The sequence below is a fragment of the Panulirus ornatus genome, chromosome 12 (genome assembly GCF_036320965.1).
Source record: "Panulirus ornatus isolate Po-2019 chromosome 12, ASM3632096v1, whole genome shotgun sequence".
Taxonomy (NCBI): Eukaryota; Metazoa; Arthropoda; class Malacostraca; order Decapoda; family Palinuridae; genus Panulirus; species Panulirus ornatus.
Window position 1 is genome coordinate 27,077,557 of NC_092235.1, and position 23,021 is coordinate 27,100,577.

General features: G+C 37.1%; 2 protein-coding genes across 2 annotated transcripts in view; one reads left to right on the forward strand and one right to left on the reverse strand.

The window, feature by feature from the left end:
- Positions 1 to 12,411, reverse strand: part of Cdc27 (cell division cycle protein 27) — a 29,346-nt gene extending 16,935 nt beyond the window's left edge. Inside the window, exons 1-9 of the mRNA XM_071667636.1 lie at positions 12,252 to 12,411; positions 7,057 to 7,132; positions 6,608 to 6,755; positions 5,605 to 6,442; positions 4,596 to 4,757; positions 4,264 to 4,480; positions 3,807 to 3,987; positions 1,595 to 1,706; positions 1,007 to 1,120 (exon numbers count right to left, since the gene is read on the reverse strand). Coding sequence (XP_071523737.1) covers positions 1,007 to 1,120; positions 1,595 to 1,706; positions 3,807 to 3,987; positions 4,264 to 4,480; positions 4,596 to 4,757; positions 5,605 to 6,442; positions 6,608 to 6,755; positions 7,057 to 7,132; positions 12,252 to 12,275 — 1,872 coding nt within the window. The 5' untranslated portion in view covers positions 12,276 to 12,411. The remainder of the gene's footprint in view (positions 1 to 1,006; positions 1,121 to 1,594; positions 1,707 to 3,806; positions 3,988 to 4,263; positions 4,481 to 4,595; positions 4,758 to 5,604; positions 6,443 to 6,607; positions 6,756 to 7,056; positions 7,133 to 12,251) is intronic.
- A 144-nt stretch (positions 12,412 to 12,555) lies between these two features.
- Positions 12,556 to 23,021, forward strand: part of LOC139751934 (zinc finger CCCH domain-containing protein 15 homolog) — a 35,550-nt gene continuing 25,084 nt past the window's right edge. Inside the window, exons 1-4 of the mRNA XM_071667637.1 lie at positions 12,556 to 12,733; positions 19,780 to 19,990; positions 20,878 to 20,978; positions 22,432 to 22,563. Coding sequence (XP_071523738.1) covers positions 12,653 to 12,733; positions 19,780 to 19,990; positions 20,878 to 20,978; positions 22,432 to 22,563 — 525 coding nt within the window. The 5' untranslated portion in view covers positions 12,556 to 12,652. The remainder of the gene's footprint in view (positions 12,734 to 19,779; positions 19,991 to 20,877; positions 20,979 to 22,431; positions 22,564 to 23,021) is intronic.

Sequence of the window (23,021 nt, forward strand, 5' to 3'; positions counted from 1 at the left end):
TTTTCGCCCCCTCCCCCACCCTATGATCCACTTCCGCTTCCATGGTTCCATCCGCTGACAGATCCACTCCCAGATATCTAAAACACTTCACTTCCTCCAGTTTTTCTCCATTCAAACTCACCTCCCAATTGACTTGACCCTCACCCCTACTGTACCTAATAACCTTGCTCTTATTCACATTTACTCTCAACTTTCTTCTTCCACACACTTTACCAAACTCAGTCACCAGCTTCTGCAGTTTCTCACATGAATCAGCCACCAGCGCTGTATCATCAGCGAACAACAACTGACTCACTTCCCATATATATATATATATATATATATATATATATATATATTGGAGAGAAAGAATACTTTCCACATAATCCCCGCATGTCGTAGAAGATGACTAAAGGGGGTGGGAGCAGGGTACTGAAAACCCTCTTCTTGTATTTCAATTTCTAAAAGTGTAAACACGTTCCATATATTCTTCTTAATCGTAAAGTGAAGGCAAAAGGTAAATTCCATGCAGTGATGTAATTAGCCATGGTACTCATCTCTGAACCTTTGTTGCTTGAGTTTGATCTTAAAAAGTCCTTTTACCTCAAACATGGGGCCAGCACACTTTGTGTCTAGTCTGCCTTCACAGACTCACACCAGATACCTATCCCCCAATCAACCCATGAAGGAACTGAGATACAGAGAAAGGTTGATAGCTGCACTGGATGTCAGTTGGATGACCTAACCACAGCCTGAACCTAAGCCTACAAATTCATCCAAGCAACAATAATTACTACACTACCCAAGATACATCTGCTGTTTTCTCCAAAGATTTCTTCAGCAACTTTAATCTTTTTCCATATCCTGCAATACTTCTGGACCCGATTTCTATATTTCCCATAAATTTATGAATGACTCAAAAAAGATGGCAAAGCATTTAAATGATCATTTTACATAATAAAACTACTCAATTCTTCCTCATAAGTTTAGGTACATGTTCAGCTAAAAAATATCATTTTACATTTACCTGAATAGCTCTTGAAAAAAATCTGATGGCTGCTTCATGTTCCTTCTGCAAGGAAAAGCAGTTGCCTGTGGCACACCATGCCTGAGGGCATTCCCGGTCTTCTTCAACCAAATCCTGTCGAGAGGAAAAAATTTCATGTTATCTAAATATCATTCATATGGAGTGCAACTTCCATATCAACATTTCACTTGTGAAAGATAATCTCATGTCCTGCATATCACTTATAAAAAACATAATTAAAGTGTGTATAAAGTACTTACTTCAGATCCTTCCTTTTAAGCATCTGGGGGTGGACATGGCAGTAGTGGTGGTGGTGGTGATGGGGATTCAGGGAAAGGGAATGGAGGAAGAGGAAAGGGGGGGGGTATCCTACTGCAAAGGAGGGGGCATAACAAACAGGTGATCTATTCACTTTATCTGGCGAGTTACTTCTTACCTACTTGAGATAATGACTATGAAAAATAATGCAAGAGTAATTGCTTTCTATCAAGTTACCTTTGAATGGTATACCTATTCTGTTTTTCTCTTGAAGATTACAGGATACTTGAATAGATCATCAGCAAATATGAATCTTTCAGAAGACATTACCTGTGCCAAGGCTGACAGCTGAACTTCCTTCTGCAAATGCCATAGAGCTGTGCTGTAGTATTCCATTAAGTGAAGGCGATGTGGTTCTCTCTCCCTTACATCACTGAAGAACCTAAAATGAAAATGTCTTCTTTATTTCATGAAAATGGTTTTTATCACTTTAACAATCAAATTCTAAATCTAAAGGGGGCAAGGCCAAGTAGCAAAGTTTAACTTCCATCCAGGATACATGAGGACAACATGTAATGTGGAAAATTTCCTACAAAGTAATGAGGGCTGAACAATGTGAACACACTTCCAGCATTTTGATTCAGCTCACCAAAAGATGGCACCAGCCTACTAAGTACCCCCTCCATGTCCAGCAACTATTACAATTATGTCACAACTATGCATGTCTATGATAAAAATGTGAAGGTGTATAAGTTTGGCAAGTACATCTCTGGCATGCTCTATTTAGATTTGGATATGCTTTAACATCTCAAATCCAGTAACCATGGCACTAAGCATTTACCAGACCCTGAGCGTCTATTATACCAGCTGACAGCCAACTGAATAACCTGTAACATCCTGTCCAGATTTCTTTTCCCAAAAAACAATTTTATGTAAACTTTCAACATACAACTAACCATTTCCTGTACTTGCACAAATGTCTTTTTTTCTGATCCCAAAATGTACATTTAGACTATTGTTTACCTAGTTATTTGACAGATGAAGTGTTTGGGGATGGCAATTGGCCCACTTAAAGCTGTTGTAAAGATAATACCTCAGGAGAGGCAGAAAGCAGGTCTTACTGTTCATGTTAGGGGTAGTGTGGATGAGTTTAGAGGAACATCAAAACTCTGCTCAGGCCCAGAAACATCAGAGAAGGGACTAACATTTCTGTAATTGAGCATGTACAAGAGTCTGCTGACTTCTTGATCAGTTCCTGTAGAGACACTTAATGTAATAGGATTTTTCATTAATTAGCTTTGTTAAACACAGACTAAGATAGCACAGGTGAATACAGCACACAGAAGCTGAAGTGCTAAACGTTTCATTGAACAAGCACTAGATTTAGGGAGATGCCAGATTTTGAAACAATGTATTTCAGACATTAGAGTGTATAACTATGTTGAAAACTCAAAACCTTTTTCCTGTGGGGAAAAAAACTTGCTAGTCCTCTTCTTACAGAGACCTAATGGGGTATTAGGATGGACACTAATCATGATTTGGATTACTATCTTAGACAATTTTACTGACTACCCACTATAGTAGAATGTTAAACTCTCCTAGTAGTAAAGCAAATTAAAACTTCATCCCAGGAAAAAGAAAATTTTTCAGTAAAACATATGGGGTCTTAACATGCAAAAAGTGAAATATTGAAGTGAAGAAGTACCTGAGCAGACAGCAATTGATACTGCCATTCATTACACTTGCGCACTAAAATTTCACAACCAAGGGAAAAATTACCATAAATATCTGTTGAGAAAGTAAGAAAATTACCTCTTAATCAAAGAAGTATGATTGCAATGTCACATATACTCAGACAGCAGGATAAATAAACTGCATCTGAAGTTCTTTATACATGACAGCCACAGTGGATGTGTGCAACTGAGGCCACGGTTTGTCTATTACTGACAACCTCACAGATGCTAGAAAAGCAGTTGCGAAAAAAATCTAGCAATCTGTTTTTACCTTTACAAAAAGTCACAAAAAAGGGATACTTGTACCCATTCATTACACTTATGCACTAAAATTTCACAACCAAGTCATATGAAAAATACAAACTAAGAATAGTCTTCCTTCTTCAGGATGGACAGAACCTGTACATAAAGCTAAAAAGAGAAGTACTGGTCTTGGAGCAAAAGTGACCAGGACAAAGTGAGTTATACCATTTAGTCTATGTTTTGCTCTTCTTCCATTGGATCTTGCAATAAAACAATTCAGAAAGGGTCATAGGTGAATTAAAAACAAGGAAGAGATGGTAATTCAGAAGCATTCAAAGTACAGAAAAAAAAATCAAATGGGGTTCTGTTGGTAAGAGAGACAACTATGAGATTGCCAGGACTGGAAAAGAGGAAAGGTGCATTTGCAGTCTTTTGGGTATGCTGTGCATAAGACAAAAAAGTATAGCTGGGATTATGAAAACAAACAGTAATCAATGAAAATATGATAACAGACCTATTACGTCACAAAAAAGGTATAGTAGTAAACTACTATACTGTAAACTTACTTGACAGCTTGTTGGTAATCGTTCATTTCAAAATATGCCTTTCCAATATGGGCCAAGACCCACCCTGTACGGTAGTGTTGAGTTGGAAGGGCAGTCAACAATTCTATTGCTCGTGCACAGTTGTACTGTGCTAGCTGCTGATATGCTGCACCCATATCTCGAAGAAGTGACATTAACCCATCTATGGCCAAGAAAAAATAAAATACATGACTAAAATGGGGAATTTTTGAGAAATAACTACAAGAATTATAAACTGCTTTAATCTCTTTAAGTAACATGAGAAAAATATGAAAAAAGAATTCTTGAATTCCAATAACAGTGACCAACCATAAATGCTGGCAAATTCCTCATAATACTCTACAAACTTTAAAAGCAATTTTTTCACTAGTTCTGAATCATAACTTAACAAAATGGATACAACAACAGATATGAAAAACAAGTCTAACCCAAAGCTCACCTGCAGACTGCTTCTGAATAAACAATGCTTGTTGTGTGAGATTCTGGGGAGTAGCTGGCTTTTCTGGGAAAGATTTTTCAGATGGAGAAATAATATCTTGATTTTCACTCTTATTTTTCTCATTAAGTTCAGAAAGACTTGACTGGCTCTTTGAAGACCTTGTTTTCGTTTTTCGAGCTGGAGATTTTGGAGCTACAAAACGACTCTTGTTGTTTTCCTGGATGTTGAATAATCAAGTTAATGCACTAAAGGAAAACTGCACTGCATTTCATTAAGAATCTTTAGACAAGCATTTTATCATTTCCTGGGCAGTCAAATACGATATTTCTCACCTTGACAGAATTACTATTGCCAAATAGACGTGAAGATCTTCGAACATTGGGATTGGCCTGACCCGTTGGGGGACTTTGGAAGTTGCTATTGTTCCCTGCCGGTGCAAACACAGCTGGCTTGTTGAGGACCAGAGGAGAGTCTTTTGTGTTTCTACATAATATCTAAAAATAAAAAAAAGAAAAAAAAATTATTAAAAAATCATTTCAACAAAACTAGTACCCCAACAACATTAATAATTTAGCTAATTATAAGTAACATTTACCAGTGATGCTAATAAGCAATCAGTAATTCTCTTACCTTGAATTTTTATACAACACAATACTTCTCGACCTATGACCCCAACTAGTGAAGGTTCTGGGATGGAAGTATGTATTACTTTTACAGTCATTATAATTGTTCAAATTATAATGAAATCTGGATGACATACTTTTGATGTTTGGGACTATGAACACAGAATGGATATCTATCTTCACTGAATCAAATGAAATCTATGCTACTTCACAGCCATTCTTCATTATTATTGTTCCCAAGTAACTAAATTTCTTTAGTTTCCATTTCTTGCTGATGCAAAGTAATTATGGGGAGACTAACCTTCCCTTTAAAAAACCATAAACTTATAAACATCTCCCTAAAATGACATCATTCTGTCAGGCTCTTCTTATTCTGCTCAGAGAACAGCATAAAATTATCAGTTTCCATTATGCTCCTAAACCACAGTCACCTTATCTTACAATCACCTCTGCTGCACCCATACATTTATAACCAGTGATTCTAATACAATAATTCTTTCATCATAATCAGTCTTATCAACAACCAGTAGTCAACCATGCATTGGGGATAAAAGTTTTCTATACAATTTCCCACATTCATTTTACAAAGTTGTTCATGATTTTCTTTCTTCTCCATAGGGCTTCCACTTCACCTACCTCAGTACAAATATCAAGCCAATCATCCTTTTCCCTTTATCAAGGCAACAGAAACTTTTACAGAAAAATGTTGCAAACTTACCCTTTTACTAATAGGAGGAGGAACTTTGGTGTTTGGTTCTGAGTCAAGCTGAGACAATGAGAGTGGTGAAGGTGTGAGGAAGGCCACAGAACTGTTTAACGATGAATGTTCACTGTCACAAGCAGGACTCGTTACCTCTAGAGGCAGCACCCCAAAGCTGGGTGTCAAGGGACTTAGAGACATGGGTCCTCCCATAATGCTTCTAATTCGTAAAATTTTCTTCTTTTTGGGGGCCTGGAGGACACCATCACCAGACTCACCAATGCCTCTGTCCACTGAGGGTGTGATGGTTACAGCGACTGGAGTATTAAGAGAGATTAACGACACCGGTGTGCTCACATTACTTAAGTTCTGTGCTGGCGTATTAACTACAGGTAATAAATTATTTGGAGTGTTTTGTAGAGGAGTTAAAGTTGGAGTCTGCTGCAGAGTATCACTAGAGTTCACTGATACACTGTTTAAGGTATTGTTTACAACTCCTGAGTCTGAGTTGACACCAACATTACTTACTGGATTGGCACTATTCACTAAGGTGAGCACCGTACTGCCATGGCAATTAGAAAATGTTTCTAAAGAGTCCAACCTGAAAACCTTAGAGGGGTCACTTTTGTCCCCCTGATCACAGAGTGCAACAAATGACTGCCATAAGAAAGGGTTGAGCTTCAATGAACGTTTGAAGGCTTCTGCTGCTCTTAAAAGACGTTCAGTTCTAGCACAAATGAACCCAAGTAGCTGCAGAGCAAAACAAGCCAAGTCCCCGTACTCAGTTGTTATATCATCAACTGTTTTTGGGTGCAGAACACTACCACCAGTTAGTACTGTCTCTGCTTCCTCCAACCTGTAAGAAAAAAAAGAAAAAAGAAATGAATTTTTTTTCTTTACACCATGTCTAACAACATATGACAACGTATATTAATATTTTTCTCTAATGACAAAATACCAAAATTTGTCATTTTGAATAATAACAAGGTATTTGTAGTCAGGTTGTGATGATTACACATACTTTCCGAGGTCAAAGCAGCACCGGGCCATAAGGAACCTGAGTTGTGGTGTGCGTGTGCCATGTGCATGAAGAACAGAGTATGCGCGGCCTGGCTTCCCTGAGCGGTAATATGATGTTGCTACCAGGTGTAATGCCTCATCTGAGTCCACTGAAATAAAAGGTTAAAAGCATGCTTCAATGAGATTTTCGTATATCTAATTTTCCCAGTCCCACATGGCAGCATTAGGAACATCTCTAGCAGTCATGTTAATAATGAGCAGGAACCAAAATAAAACAACACATATCACTGACTCAACTTTCATAATTCTAGGTACTGACATTAAAACAGTTTATTAAATAATATGGAGAAAATTATCTATCAGTTTTCAATACTAATACCAACAAAGAGCAAGAGAAATGATAGCAAAAAGAGAAATACAACACATTAAATACAAAATGCCCCTTCATACCTTCAGCCAGAAGTCTTTCTGATAAAAATGTTGCATCTACATAAGCATAGTGGTTCAGGCAATGCCATATTGCTGCCTGAAAAAAGAAAATCATCATCTTAATAGACAAAGTCCTTTAAGTTAACACCTAAGAGTATGAGTTTTCTAACCCATACAGTTCATTTTACAGTAAAATGTTGAGAAATCATTCTCCATTTACTTCAATTTTTCAACAATTCTAAGAGTATAGAAAATACATTTCATTCTTAACACTGTAAGAAATCACCAAAAACTGTCATACTTACATTTAAAGAACTTATGAAAGTATATGGGTCTTAAAAATGAGTAAAAAAAAAAAAAAAATCATAAGACCATTTCTATATATGGATTAAATTTCTATTGCACAGTATGGTAATCTTTTTAATAATTTCATGCTACTGGGTATTCAAAATTATTCTCAGATTCTCTGATAAATACAAATCAGAAAGATATTACAAGACATGACTTTCCCTTACTAACAGTAAATCATGCACTTGCTGTCATTGACTTTTCACTACCCAGTTATAACTAACATGAAAGCCAAATGGATGTGCAAATTTATATGAAATGTTTGTTGGTAAAGCCTCTTTATCTTAATACTTTCTACAAGATGAGGAGGAACATCTATCAACATAAAGAAAGTTTTGTGTTAAATACATCTTCTAAGGTCTATTGGCAACAAACTTCTATACAACAACTTCACATATGGAGTAAATACGATTGAAAATATTTCAAAGGATAATACATACCGTCTCATGCTTGAGAAGCCCGGATGTAGTCGTGCCTCTTCCAGATCATTCTGTTTTTTACAATGATCATATACACTAAAAGACTTTGTTACTGACTTACGGATGATACTCAGCCATTATTCTACATCAGGGCCTACAGGCAACTACTTATAGTGCAAAAAAGCTCACCACGTGGGTGGTGAATTAGTGGCTAGGATGACTAGATATATCTAATAGGAAAATACCACACTAACAAACTGGCATTAAATTTGAAGAAAAGTTGCTAAATCATTGTATGTGAAATACAATCATACTTGTTTGGTTTTACAATTTGTCAACTGCTTAATTAACAATCTGTTATGCACAATGACACTTGTGCTTATGACTAGCAACCAGAGAACACATTGGAAAAGTTGACATATTGGCAGATTTTGAGAGATGCAGGATGTGTGTTTAGGTTTGTTGTATATCTTAAAAGACACTTTTCAAAATATCAACAAAGGCAATGATAATGTTATCATCACTACAATTCCTTTTCCAGCACAATCAAGTAGAATTATAATTCCTTGACTTTCCAGGAAGAATGAAACTCATTAGATTGTTTCATTTAGTTTGTGTAGTGTAATATCTTTACACATATCTATGTTATTCACCACCAACGCTGTGCCTGTGTAAGAAATAAAAGTAGAGTGTGATACACTGGACCAATCAGAACCTCCATGGCCTTTCTTCATATCTGGAGGTAAGGAATGACGTGCTGGCCATGCCAGTAACAGCCATGACTCCTCTTTCCAGTCATTTTCAGTGTACTGTAACATTTCTGATTACATTCACGTTATAACAAATGCAGCACTTGGGTAACAATTAAAATCAAAATGTGAAACCAGGTTCAAGAGAAACAAAGAAACAAGAACTTCCCTCTTATCTGAACTGGTCACGTGTGTCAGCCACACTCCTTGTTCCAACTTCCTCAGTGCTCCACTACACTCAGACAAAGGTACTGTACACCACTTTTTTGTGTTTTTTCTTTCATTTATGCCACCCAGTTTCTCATTTCAACATCTATTCCGATATCTGTTGGTGTTCCATTCTGACTGACTGGTTGGATACTGAAATGGGCGTAAGCTGGACATATGTCAGCATGGCATGTAGAATTCATATACGTGTACCGCATTCTTTAATACTACTCAATTACTAACATGACTATCTCAATTTTTATTAGCCAGCTTTGTCATATGATTCTATAGTTTCTTTCTACCTTTTATTTAAGATTCTTTGGTTCAGGGATTGGTTCACCCAAACTTTCAATGAACTTTTCGGCAGCCTCTTTGTCAGCAATTGCTGCTTCACCTTAGACTCAAACGTTGTGCAAGCTATATCTTCTTTAAAATCTGAACCAACCATGACTTGCCATGAATTTCTCAATGTAATCCTCGCTCCTTCAAAGTCTCAATAAGGCTTCTAGCCTTCGCTTGAATTGTTAGTAAACTTATCGGTACACATTCTTTAACGTGATCTTCCATCCACAGCATCAACTCTTCCATTTCTTGGATTAACCCATCATTGCTTTGTTGTCATCATAAACTTCATACTTACTGAATCTTTCCCTACTTCACATATCTTTCCTTTGTCCTTTAAAATTGACGAGAACATTGAACAGGACAACTGTAGATCACGTACAATCACATTAACTTTTTCCTCCATACTGAGTGATTACCTTCATTTTCAATTCCAAAACAATCATCTTCTTCAGCTTCTTGCCAGATATATCAACAATTTAAGGGTTTTTCCTCGTTCTTCATTTTCTACGGGGGTTTGATACAAAAATGATTTAATCATGAAAAATCATTAGATTCACTTGAATAACACATGCTTACTGAATGGCAACTAAGATGCTGTTATGTACACAATGCCGTGATATCGTCTGATAGTCACTATCATATGCATGCAGTCTTTAGCACTGGTGGATATACAACCATACCTGATTTTTATATTCACGTATAACTTTTAATTCATACTTTTTTCAGCCTCATACATGCTAACCACAACCCCTTCCCCTTCTGCTCATTTTTAGAGTGCTCAGAGTGGCAATTCAAAATATATCAACATTATCAACCAAATTCTACAGAAAGAAAAAAGAAAAAACCTTCATGTTCTCCTACCCTAATATTTCAAGCTATCACATCCATCAGCCTTACATCTTAGCACCCCACCTGACAAACAAAGGGAGATACACAACTTTTTGAGTAATTTCTTTTGCTCTTGCATCCCAGTCTATCAATTCATACAGGTAAAGACATTTCTTTTTTGCACAAAGTTGTGTGATTCAAGAATTGATATTGGAGGATGAATCATATTACTCCTATTATGCTCTCCAACTCTAATCGTACAGTGTGTAACTATGAAAAAAATAAATACAAAGCATGAATCCAAGTCACAGGAAAAAGACTGAAACAAGACCTCCGTGTCCTCCCCTCCTACCTCGACCTGTCAGATGAGTCAGCTACACCCCCTCCTCCCTTTTACTCAGCATTCTAACAAGTCAGCACATAAGTACCTATATCATTTTCTGTGTACCTTCTGTTGTGTTCACATTCTAATTCATTAATTCACATTTTTACACTTTAGCACATACGATGGAATTTTCAAATCTCTCTTGCTATCTAAAGGTTATTATATGACAAAATACAACACTCCATATCATGTATGGCAACTTTTTATATTCTCTAAACACTACATGGACTTTGCAAAACACAGTCACTCAATAACAAAAGATAATTTCAATAAGTAACGAAAATGGTAAACTACCAGAGGATGTGACATATGATATGAAGATCTAGAAGAGTTGGTGCCATACACGGAGAATGCCTCCAACCAGGATATAATTGTCTAACTATGAAAAGGTACAGAGAATAATTTGAAGCATTATATTTCATTCTATGATATCAACTTAGGTGATATTAGTGACAGTTTTGATTATCTGGGAAAATGTGGGGTACATTAAGGTAAACATATGAGCAAAATTTAAAACAACAGAAACAACAAAAAGCTTTCTAGCCGTGATATTGATCATTATTCTTAATAATCAAGTCAAAATACCCAACACATAAGAATAAATAGAGCAATGTACTAAATGGTGACGAATGGCAACAAACAGAAACATTGAGCAGCTGTTTGCACCACCTCCAAACCTCCATGCAAATAGCGATTTCATGCAGATGCCAGGAGCTTATCACAATAATATTAGTATATTTCTACCACATAAATCTCACATGCTATGGGTATTGGGTTTGGTTCCCCCAACCCTTTCTTAATTACCCTCCAAGATTAATGGGTTTGTATGAGCCTAGCCTAATACTTACCCATATCTAGCTGATGCTTATAATGCCTGGCTTTAAATAATTTTGTAGTTTTGGTATCACTTATAAGTCGTGGATGACTAATCCAGTCAAGTACAATTCTCTGGTTGAAGAAGTTTCGTCAGTAGTCCAGACTTATCTTTGTACAACTGCTCTGGATTCCACCTGTTATTTTTCAATGCACAAATGTTAGACTTTCTTCCCAAATGGGCATCCTTTTGCATTCTCCCACTTAGGATCTCAATAGTCAGCCTCATGCAGCAGACTGGACAATAAATTACTTCTAGAATCAACCAACTGGGTACACTTTCTGCTACATGTCACCTCCAGACACATTAATGGCAATTGTAAACACCCAAACCTCTGAAAACCTAAAATGAAACAATGAAAATTTGGTATCGTTAGAATTTCGGACATCCAGCGACTTTTGTTAGGTAAGTTTGGTTAGGTCTAGTTTGGTTGAAATTATTTTTCCGATGTTTTATGGTTTTATGAATTATTCTGACCTTCACTACTTCTATCACAAACAGGTGGATGTTCGAAACGGTAATTTTACCGAAAATATTCCACATATTTGTTATCAGAATGAAATAACTTACGTGGAAATCAGAATGCCAATACCTCTATGAACTAATCACTTGAGCAAGATGGTACAGATTGTGGGTATGACAATTGAACTGACCTTTTAGGTCGGATCAAGGGTTATTCAATCATACTAACGAACATACTGAGGAGTTTTGTAATATGCACACGCTGCAAGAGTAACTCCGACATAAGAGCCACAAAATCGGTGGTAAAATGAAGGTGGTACATTGTACAGTCCTACCTCTGCTTCCTAACAACTATGTATTTACATCAAATTCCCGTCAGCTTTCTGGATTTTCTCGTTTTCCTAACACTCTCTCTTACATTTTCAGGGTACTCTACCCATTTTCCATTAACAGACTACCAGCCAAATGAGTTTCTAGAGCTCAGGTATATTTCTGGGCATAATTATGCCCGTGTTGTGTCTACAATTCTATCGAGGTCAGCCAACACGGCCCCTCCTCCATACTTATCGACCATTTTTCCCCCCTTTCCCCTCCCTCACCTGAACTGGTTCCTGCACGAGCATAATTTCAATGTCTTGTGGGGTCCAAACCAATGAAATTAATCCGTTCTGAAGGCCTACACTATCATTTTCAGTGACGAATCTTGGGTGGGCCGATTCCCAGGGTCATCACAGGGAAGCCATAATGAAAAGTTTGAACTCCGGTCATTTGGTTCTCTTTCACAAAATTCATTTCTTCTTTCACTTTACCTTCACTCTCAAATATATATTCTCATCATAACACCTTAATTCTGTGTTTTAAATAATTGTAATATTACTATTTTATTTGACTAAAATATTGAAAAGAGCCGAGTACAGTGTTGTGTACGGTCCCAGCTGGGTTGGCTGGCACGTTGGTATCTTGTCAAAGTTTTGGTCCACATTTTATTGCACATGCGAGAATGCCCCCTAAAAATGCCCAGAAAGGAGGAGCGGCTCAGTCGAAAAAGGCGGATCAGAAGAAAAAGGAGAAAATTATTGAGGTACATACGTGAGTGAAAGGAAATTTATTGGTAGGTCTTCAACTTGCAATATTAATCCTGAGGATTAATTATTGGGCCCTAGAATAACACGTAAATTCGTGAATTTTTGTAAATTGTTTGCTAAAGGTGGTTTATGTGATTAGCAATAGGTCACATTGGGGAAGGAGTTGTGCGTATTGCTGTTGGTATAAGGTTGGTGCGGCCGGCAGGTAAAGTGTCATTTTCTCCACTGTTCTGAGAATCATCAATCCACTGAGTATGTCGGTTTGATCTTTAAGCACAGCGGCACAACGTTTGAGCACGATGGCACAATAGTTTAGCTTGGCGGCACGACCCGTGAGCACAACAGTGCTTATGAGCTCGGTGGTATGGCCCTTAATCACAACAGTTCGATCTCTAGGACACGACAGTATGATCCTTGATCCCTTTGATAACACCCTTGTCATTGACGGTATGACCCTGTAGCACGAAGGACGTACCACCAGGAGCATGGTGGTACGACTCGAGAGAACGGCAGTGAAACCCATGAACACAGGGTTATGACTTGTGAGGATTGTAATTATTTGGATTGGACAGTATAATTATCGTGAATAACACATCCCTTCAGCACAGTGGTAATGACCCATGAACAAGATGACATTTTCCTTGAGGCAAATGACAGTATGGCCCTTAGGCATTGTGGCCTTGCATTTGACTTCATCCTTAAGGGTTAGGTCAAATGCTAACCTGTTTTCATTTCTGTGGTACCCTAGATGGCATGGACAACTGACTGTAATGTCACGCTCAAGAGCCTGTCAAGCTCAAGTTGAGATATCTAGGTACACGTGTATATCTGTAGCTTTTTAGGTTGATGTATGTTACAAGTATAACTCTCTGCACACTAGTACTTATATTTTTGATGTTTTACTAGTATGTTGATCTTCTGTATGGTGTAGTTTATACTATTTGTTATATTCTGACGTAAAAGAATGGAAGGAAACTGGATTTCGCCTAACAAGGCAGTTGCCTTTCATGCCCGTGCACTTTTGAAGCTGTCCACTCCGAACTTGAAACTTTTGTCATTTTTTCTTCTACTATCCATTTGCACTATTCCATTCATCAACAATTTTGTTCCCAAACTAGTGTTTTTGCATATTTCTAATCAAGTCCTGAATTTCTTAAATTTAAAATCGTATCAAGTTCTCTTTTGATATTCAGAGTATTTTAGTATTCCATTTATTTTATCACTTTCCAGTTATACACTTCACTCATGTCATCCCATGTTCATTGCCTTTTTGGAGAATGCAAATTTGATTTTCATAATCTCTTCTCAAATTAATTATTTTATTTTTTCACCCTCTTGTGTCTGCTTTCAAGAGAATTTCTATCCATTGTATGAGACAGTGTACAGTGCTGCTCTGCATGATTAAGGTGTGGTGTCCCTTGTAAAAGTATAACATTTTTACTCATTGTCATCACTTCTAGAACTACTTGTACAGAGAGCATTCTTTTCATTTAAATTTTGATGTTATAGGTAAGATTAAAGTTTCATTCCTCTGCAATTTTCTTTTTTTTTTTCTTTAAGTTGTATATTGTATGGAGATTACAATAGTTTTGGAGAAGCATAATTACAACAATTTTTCATATCCACTGGTTGTAGTGACATAGATAGAAGGAAGAGCTATATTGAACATACTGGAGGAGGTGAAGTGCTTTAGTTATCTGGGAGTGGTCTTAGCAGCGGATGGAACTATGGAAGCGGAATTGAATCTCAGGGTGGGGGAGGGGGCAAAGGTTCTGGAAGCAATGAAGAATGTGTGGAAGGAGAGATCATTATCTCAGACAGCAAAAATTGGTATGTTTGAAGGAATAGTAGTTCCAACAGTGTTGTATGGTTGCGAGGCATGGGCTATAGATAGAGTTGTACGGAGGAGGGTGGATGTGATGGAAATGAAATGTTTGAGGACAGTATGTGGTTTGATCAAGTAAGTAATGAAAGGGTAAGAGAGATGTGTGGTAATAAAAAGAATGTGGTTGAGAGAGCAGAGTGTTGAAGTGGTGTGGACATATGGAGAGAATGAGTGAGGAAAGATTGACAAAGAGGATATATGTGTCAGAGGTGGAGGAAACAAGGAGAATGGGAGACCAAATTGGAGGTGGAAGGATGGAGTGAAAAAGATTTTGAGTGATTGAGGCCTGAACATACAGGAGGGTGAAAGGCATGCAAGGAATGGAGTGAATTGTTGCGATGTGGTGTACCTGGGTCGATGTGCTGTCAGTGAACGGAACCAGGGCATGTAGAGCGTCAGGGGTAAACCATGGAAAGTTCTGTGGGACCTGGATGTGGAAAGGGAGCTGTGGTTTCGGTGCATTACACATGACAGCTAGAGACTGAGTGTGAACAAATGTAGCCTGTGTCGTCTTTTCGTAGCACTACCTCGTGCACGTGGGGTGGAGGGGAGTGGGATGCTGTTTTTCATGTGTGGCAGGGTGGCAATGGGAATGTATGAAGGCAGCAAGTATGAATATGTACATTTGTATATATGTATATGTCTGTGTATGTATATGTATGTATACATTGAAATGTATAGGTATGTATATGTGCGTGTGGGCGTTTATGTATATACATGTGTATTTGGGTATATTTATGTATATATATATATTTACTTATAATTATCCTTGACCTAGGAATATTAGATAAACATTGTCTGTTGGAACATTAGGTAGGAGCCCCTGCAAACACTGTGCAAGAGTTGCCCTCTCTCAGTGACATGTTAAGGGTGAGGCACTAAAGGCTAGAAGTGGAACTGGAGTTCACTGGTTATGGAGTTTGTATTGCTGTATCCACTCCCTTGAGGTAGTTCCAAGTGGGAACAGACATCAGAGATATAGATAGATAAACTCGAGAGTAATTTCTGTGGAAGAGACCTGGGCACTTGGGCACAAAACAACAGTAAGAGCAATCAATGGCTTCATATCAATCACAGACATTCAAACCCTCACAACAAAAATGTTTATTCGATACAGTTCCACTTCGACATGCTCAGCTCCCACCTAATGCAACAACACAAACCACCTTCTACTCAGGTCTCTTCAGAACTGCCCACCAGTCTTCACTCAAATGAAATGCTCGCTGCAACCTCTTTACTCAGTCATCTGCAGTTTTAGATCTCCCCGCCTCCAGTATGCATAACATAGACAAAATATATTCATGCCTGTAATGATTGACAAATTCATAAACAGCTGCTCCCTCCGACAGTCTTGAATTCCAAACCACCAGACATACGCTCATCTAAAGAACATTCCCAAGACAAATTTTCACTGAGGATGCCATCCATCTCTTCAACAGTACAAACATCAATTCAGCATATCACAGGACCCATCATGCCTGGGTTGCATTTGCTTAACGCTTGCTGCTCACCTGCCCTGCATTTTCCCTACTAAGACAAACAAACATCACCATTCTCACCCACACAGATTGCTTTAGACCCAGTTGCTCCACAATCACAAATTGCTCATTATCCTTACACAACACATTTTGGATAACTTCACCCACTACCTCCTTAACATACAGTTCCATATGTTGTAGATATCAGCTCAACACCACTCCAAAAATTTTTTAAAAAATTGTAGCCAGTTTCATAGCTGGCTGCTAAGCCAGAGTTGTCCATAAAGTCCTCATCTCCACAATTCTCAAGGTCTCCAGTAATCCCTTAGAGAGAAGTTTTTTCTCCAACCCTGTTCAGTCTTTCCCAACATGACAAGTCATCTTCAGCAGACCACAGTGTGAGAGTCCTTTCTTATGCAGATATCCTCATAAGCGCATCACATCACCCTGACATTGCTCAAGCACTAGCAAACCTGCATCTTTATAGTACTCATTTTGGACATTGCGTACTCAGAACAGAATGTATGCACACTCACAGAAATTCACCATTTATCAGTCTATCATCATAAATCAACCCAGCCTGCACCTGTCCATCATCCTGAATAGTCAGTCACCTTTTCAACAAAACTCCTTGAGTATCTCGTATGCCATGCCTATAACATTCAGTCCCCACGCCTCACAAATTAACACAAAGGCCATAAATAAACTAATTTCCTTCAGAACACTCTGACACCAGTTTTGGACAAGAAAATGAATCCTTTAGTATCCTGCTCAAGCAATTCATCTAGTTCACCCTCAACAGTGCCTCACCTGCTTGGGCATTCAGGCTGTCAAAAGCAAATACACATGAGCTGCAATCCATTCTGAACAAAGCACTTAGAACAATCATTGGCTGCCAAATAGCCACACATATTCAAAAATTGCTCATTGAAACAAAAATACTCCTTATATAATCTCACTCACTTTTCAACAGTACAAGACCCTTTGTACCCAAACCACATCAAAGCTAACCAATAATCCTGGTGTAGAAATGAAAAGATTACCTTTACATGGAAGCAATATATATGTAGAGATTTCTCCTCTTCAACAAACTGTGATTTTAATGAAGCATATACATGCTGCATTGACTTGACTAACACTAAACAACATCCCTCCTGACTCCACTACATCAGATGCACATTGACTTGAAACTATACTCCTCAAGCTGTATGAGTTACTTTGTATGTCCGATATGGATGCTACCCATCTCTTCAAGATTACAAACACTGAATCATCATATCACAAAACTACTTATGCCTCAAATGGAATTTCCATAGTGAAAACACAATACCTACTACACTATTGTTCTTTGCTCACCCAGAATTTACCTGCAAATGGTTATACTGCAAGTAGGAAGTCACCTCCAGTGAGGTACTATCATTTCTGTATAGTCGTGTTGAGAAACATCTTGCTCCAAAGGAGTCTTTCATTTCCCTATTGCTTGGAGTTCAGCCTCAAAACTATAGGGGTTGTTGGGATGTATAATTCAAAATTATCTGGTTAATATGAATCATAATTTTTAGAGCCAAATTATGATCCTCAGCAGCATGCATTATCTTAGGCAGCACACAAAATTGTTAATGTATGAATTGGGCAACTAAATCAGTGCTTTTAATGACTTTTTCATTTATGTTTTAGCTTTAGCCTGATCAACCAGTCAGTTACACTTGAAGAAACTTCAAGATCATCCATGAGCCATGAGGACTTTCACAGATATGTCTCAGTTTTTCTTTTATTTGTTGGTAACATTTCTAAGATTCAGATTGTGAATGTCATGTACTTGCTTGTTTGAAATATTTAGGGGAAAATGAAATACCTAACCTAATTTCACATTTCCTGAATTGACTTTAATCCTTCTTGGGATTGAAGTTTGTGAGTGTTTTTTAATTATTTGGTTGAAATCCTTGGCTGTTTCGTAGGGCTATGCTGTATGTTGATGAGGAATTATTTGTGAAAATAGTAATTTTTACAGTTTTAGAGCACTGGTGTTGTAAATTGACATTCATAAGCTTGATCCTCATAGAGGCAGTTTTTCTTGCTAGTCTTCTAATGAATTTGGTTAAGGTTTACAATTTCCTAACTTCAAGCATATTTGTAAACAACTTCGTGGATTCTTTCATTCTAGCCAATTAAACATGTGATTTGAAGCGAGTTGATTAGGAACCTTACTTATTTCAGGGGATTCCAAAATTATACCTGGCTGGATTTGACTAACATTTGGTAGACTGTTGGATCACCTTTACAATAATCATTGACCTTAGAATTGTAGAAGGAATAACATTTCAATTTAACCAGAAACAAATTTCATGTCAACTCAACGTGTTTTTACACATTTCATAATTAGGAGAGATGATCTTTCCTGTAGGACGTGTAAGGAAGGTAAGAGGCACAACAGTCAGGTTTATGGCTAGTGCTCTTTGATACTCATAGTATTTTAAATTGTGGAACAAGGGAGATGTTAAAGTGTTGGTAATTCTTCAAAGCAAGTGCATGAAACATTATTCCTTCCTTGCATGCATGAATGGTTAGTCATACACTGACTCTACCTTGGGTGGGATTGTCACAGTATTGCCCATCAGTGGATTATGCATAGAAGATATTTTGATCTATATCTCAGGAGGTTGACATAAGATGCTTTAATGTGCCTTGTACTTTTATTGAAAATACTGATCTGCTGTAGAATTGGTGGCAATTTGAATCCAGTTCAGCTGAAAGTAAAGACAATAAGTTTGCAGTTTTTTGCTCCTCCTGTTTAACGTTATAAATTATTTATGATTTTTTGGCATTGAATGCTATACCATTAAATGCCAAAAGATGATCAGTGGTTTATGACATTAATCAGGAGCAACATGACTGCAAAATTATTGTCTTTACTGTATACTTTATATAAAATCTTGCTTCGTATGTGTGAAATAGATTTTTATGTAAGGTGCAATGAAAAAGCAAGTGCTCAAAAAGAATGCATGGACAGTATCTGAAGACAAATGAAAAAAAAGTAGTAAAGCATGAAATAGAAGGTATAGCAAAACCAAAATGCTGAAAATTGAACCATAAGCTGTTAGATTTTAAATCTAAAGGTGTAGAAACATTTTTTTGAGAAAATGAGGCTTAGAGTTAGTGCTTTGTTTGGACCATATTCCTTCACTCGGATAGTATTGAACATATTTCACATTGCATATAGTTCAGGAGGAGATTCTTCTCAGCCTAGAAGTAATATGGTGTAAGGAATAGTTGCTGTTAATGAAAATATCGCTGACAGTAATGAGTAAATCCCCTAGAAGTTCAGTTTAGGGTTGTAAGCATGACACACATGTCACTGACAGGAATGAATAAATCTCCTATAAGTTCTGTTTAGGATAGTAAGCATGACACACATGTAAACTGTATGTAGGGAAACATTAGAATTAAGGGGGGTATTAAACCATTCAGAGCATTAAAGGGATATGTAAATATAGAATGTATCAGGAAAAGTATAAAGCTTTTTTAAGTTTTTATAACATTCTCACTTTTTTTTTCTTTAGGTTATAAAGGCTCAGTAAGAGAAGAATTTCAGATATTTTTAGGTAAGATTTTATGACAGGTAGTGCAGACAGTAACTGAGTGGTCAGCTAGAATTACTGAATTACCATTGTCATTATAGGACAAAACTTTTGGCCTGAAAAACAAGAAGGGAGCCAAACAGCAAAGATACATCCAGCAAGTTCAGCACCAAGTCAAGCATGGAGGAAATAAGAGTACAAGAGAGCTTGAAAAGGAAAAAGAAGGTCAGTTGAAAAAGAAAGATGATAAGAAGAAAGAACTTGCAGAGATCAATGCCATCTTTAAACCTGTTCAGCAGACTGCTAGTAAAGGTCAGTGACTGTTTGAAATTGCTTATGTTTGCTTGCCCTAGACATGGTGTTGCTAAGTAAAAATGAAAAGGAGTTTGTGGACTCCACTTGCATATGGTTACACCATAAGTGAAGTTATCTTTAATGAGGTTGTGTCATTATCAGATGAAAAAGGATCACATTCTCATTAAGCAATATCTCACCCCAAAGGATTCTCATTTTCCTGCTCCTGATTTGTGTGTTCGACTTTTAAGCTGCTGGGGCCCCATTAAAGGGACTTGAGTTATACAGTTAATTGACTAACATACACTATATATGTAATTGTAACCATTTGCCTGTGATAAGAATAGAGTGGTTGTCAGCTAGCATTTTTGGAAGAGAATTATGTATAATTAGTAAGGGAAGTCAGAGAGTTTCATATTCAGAGATGTCCTGCTAGTCAGGATTTTTAACTCTAATCCTATTGTACCAGTAGCCTTATGTCTTATACCTACCCTTCCAATTAATTCTTTGAAGCATTCACAGCTTTTATAAATTTCACTCTTTACGACAAGCAGCCTCTTGAGTCTAGTACTCTCTGATATCTCACGCAAATTGCTCCTCTACTGTTAGCCATAAAACATTAAGAAATAAGAAAAACAACAATACTTCTAGATATTAGAAGATAAAAGGTTGTGGGTGAAGTGATGAGTGACCTTCATTGATTGACTTATCATCTGTCCATTCAGGGTGTAAAGCGATCCTTGATTTGTTTATCAAGAGATAAATGAATACTGTAATGTATTTTACACATAGAAGGATGAATTGTGCAAGTTATATGTCTGTAAAGTTCTTTAAGCAAGTGCTAATGCATTAGATGGGACATGGTAAAAAAGCTTCTGTTCATGCTGAATTTTTAAATCCAATAGGTGCAGACCCAAAATCAGTTCTGTGTGCGTTCTTCAAGCAGGGCCAGTGTGGTAAAGGTGCCAAATGCAAATTTTCTCATGATCTCAATGTGGAGCGCAAGGTAAGCATTCTAATATTTTTGTTTGTGTTTTACTGTTTGATGTTATTCAAATGCTTGTAATTGCATGATTTTATAGTTAACAGTGAATTTTAGATTATTGGAGCTCTATCCCTTAAACTACTATACAATGATAAACACACTGGCAATCTAGGAACAAAATCCACCCATCCATCTCTGTTTTTCTTTCTCCCATGGATGTTTAAGAGGTGTGTTGTATATGAAATCCTTAGCCTAAAGTCATGTTGTCTTTTTCTTGGGTATTATCTCTTTTACATGTTTTCATCCATTTGCTTTCTTATTATATTTTTCTCTGGTTTACAAATTGCAATCATCAGAGATATTGTTATGTAGTTCAGTGCAATATCTCAGTCTCATATGGAAAGACAGGAACAACATTTGCTCTGCTTCACTCCCAAGGCAGTTTGCACTTTTTCTTCTTTTTTTTTTTTTACTATTTCAAGTTTTTACCTATTTCATGTGGTTCTGACCTCAGCAGTACTATTTGCCATGTATGAGTCAAGAACTTTTAGTAGATTGTGTATGGTTTTCCCAATAATGTCAGTGCTTTCCTAGTCCTCTTCTATCCAGTCTCTGTGTTGAGGGGATAGGTTCCTTCAGTGTGATTCTACATTTGAGTCTCTCATTCAGTTCCTCTCATCTTTTTTCCTCACCTTCTTAAACTCCTCCCTCTGAGTTAGCTTTATTTCTTAGCCTACTCCTGCTGAATTTGTGGAAAGTTTTTGGTGTATGCATGTTTGTGTTACCTTTTTTCTTGCTGTATTCATTCCTTTCTCTTTTATATTTATTGAATTCTGGATAGCTATTGTGGTGCCTATATCTTTCTCACTGTACAACTTTATGCTTTTGGCTTTTTGATATCTTTAAGCCATGTATCTTTTTAACCTTCACTCTCAATTTTTTATTGAAGGTGACTGGGTTTATTCCCTTCATTTTATATTTCACCGGAATTTGCAAAATAATGTATTTTTGCAGCCCAGCTCTATTCCTAAAAGTATGTTATCAAGGATTTTGTTCAGCTTGCTGTAGTTACCATGATTTTCTTTTCATTTTGATACTGATTTCCTCTCTGCTCTCCTTTTTATTGCCATATAAACCATGGAGTCATATAAATCATAACATGATCACCTTTTTCAGTTGATGTATTATATCTGATTTTTCTGTTGCCATGCTCCTTTGTATAAATAAGATGAGATTTAGTTACGATGTGTCAGCCCCACTGATTCTGATGTACTCAGTGACATGCTGATGCAGGTAATTTTTCTGCATATACTCTTTTAAGAACTTGTATTTCTATGATAATCCAAACGCCAGTTAGTGTGCAATTGAATTTCCCCATTATTAGAAATTACCATCCCTGAGAAATGTATGTTTAACTTACCAACTAATATTCTGAGAAGTTAAGTAATTCTCAAATAATGTTCTTTTGTTTCAGAGTGAAAAACGCAGTGCCTATGTTGATGTGCGAGATAAGGATGAGACAAGTGCAGATTGGGATGAGGCAACTCTTTTAGATGTGGTTGAAAAGAAACATGGAAAAGAAAAATCTCGGCCTACTACAGAAATTGTATGATAGCTGCATGTTTATACTGTATATGTACCTATTTTTGTGATGGTTAAATGTAAAGGTCAGTCCAGGCATTATGTGATCTTACAGTTCCACGTGGCATGACCACAATATAATTGCGATCTTATCAAAGTGACTTGATGTTTAGAATATTGCACTTTTACAAATTTTGGCTAATTATGATTATTTATACATTTATTGTACTTTGTTGCCGTCTCGTGCGTTAGCGAGGTAGCGCAAGGAAACGGGCGAAAGAATGGCCCAACCCACCCACATGCACATGTATATACATACACACCCACACACACACATATACATGTGACATGAATAATCTTGAAGTGGAGTGTAAAGATTGGTATGATAGGTAATACATTTTATTCATATATGAAATTCAAACTCAGAACAGTCATACATGTCTTTGCACTTTAGATGATCGCATGATGCTTTTTGATTGGTAA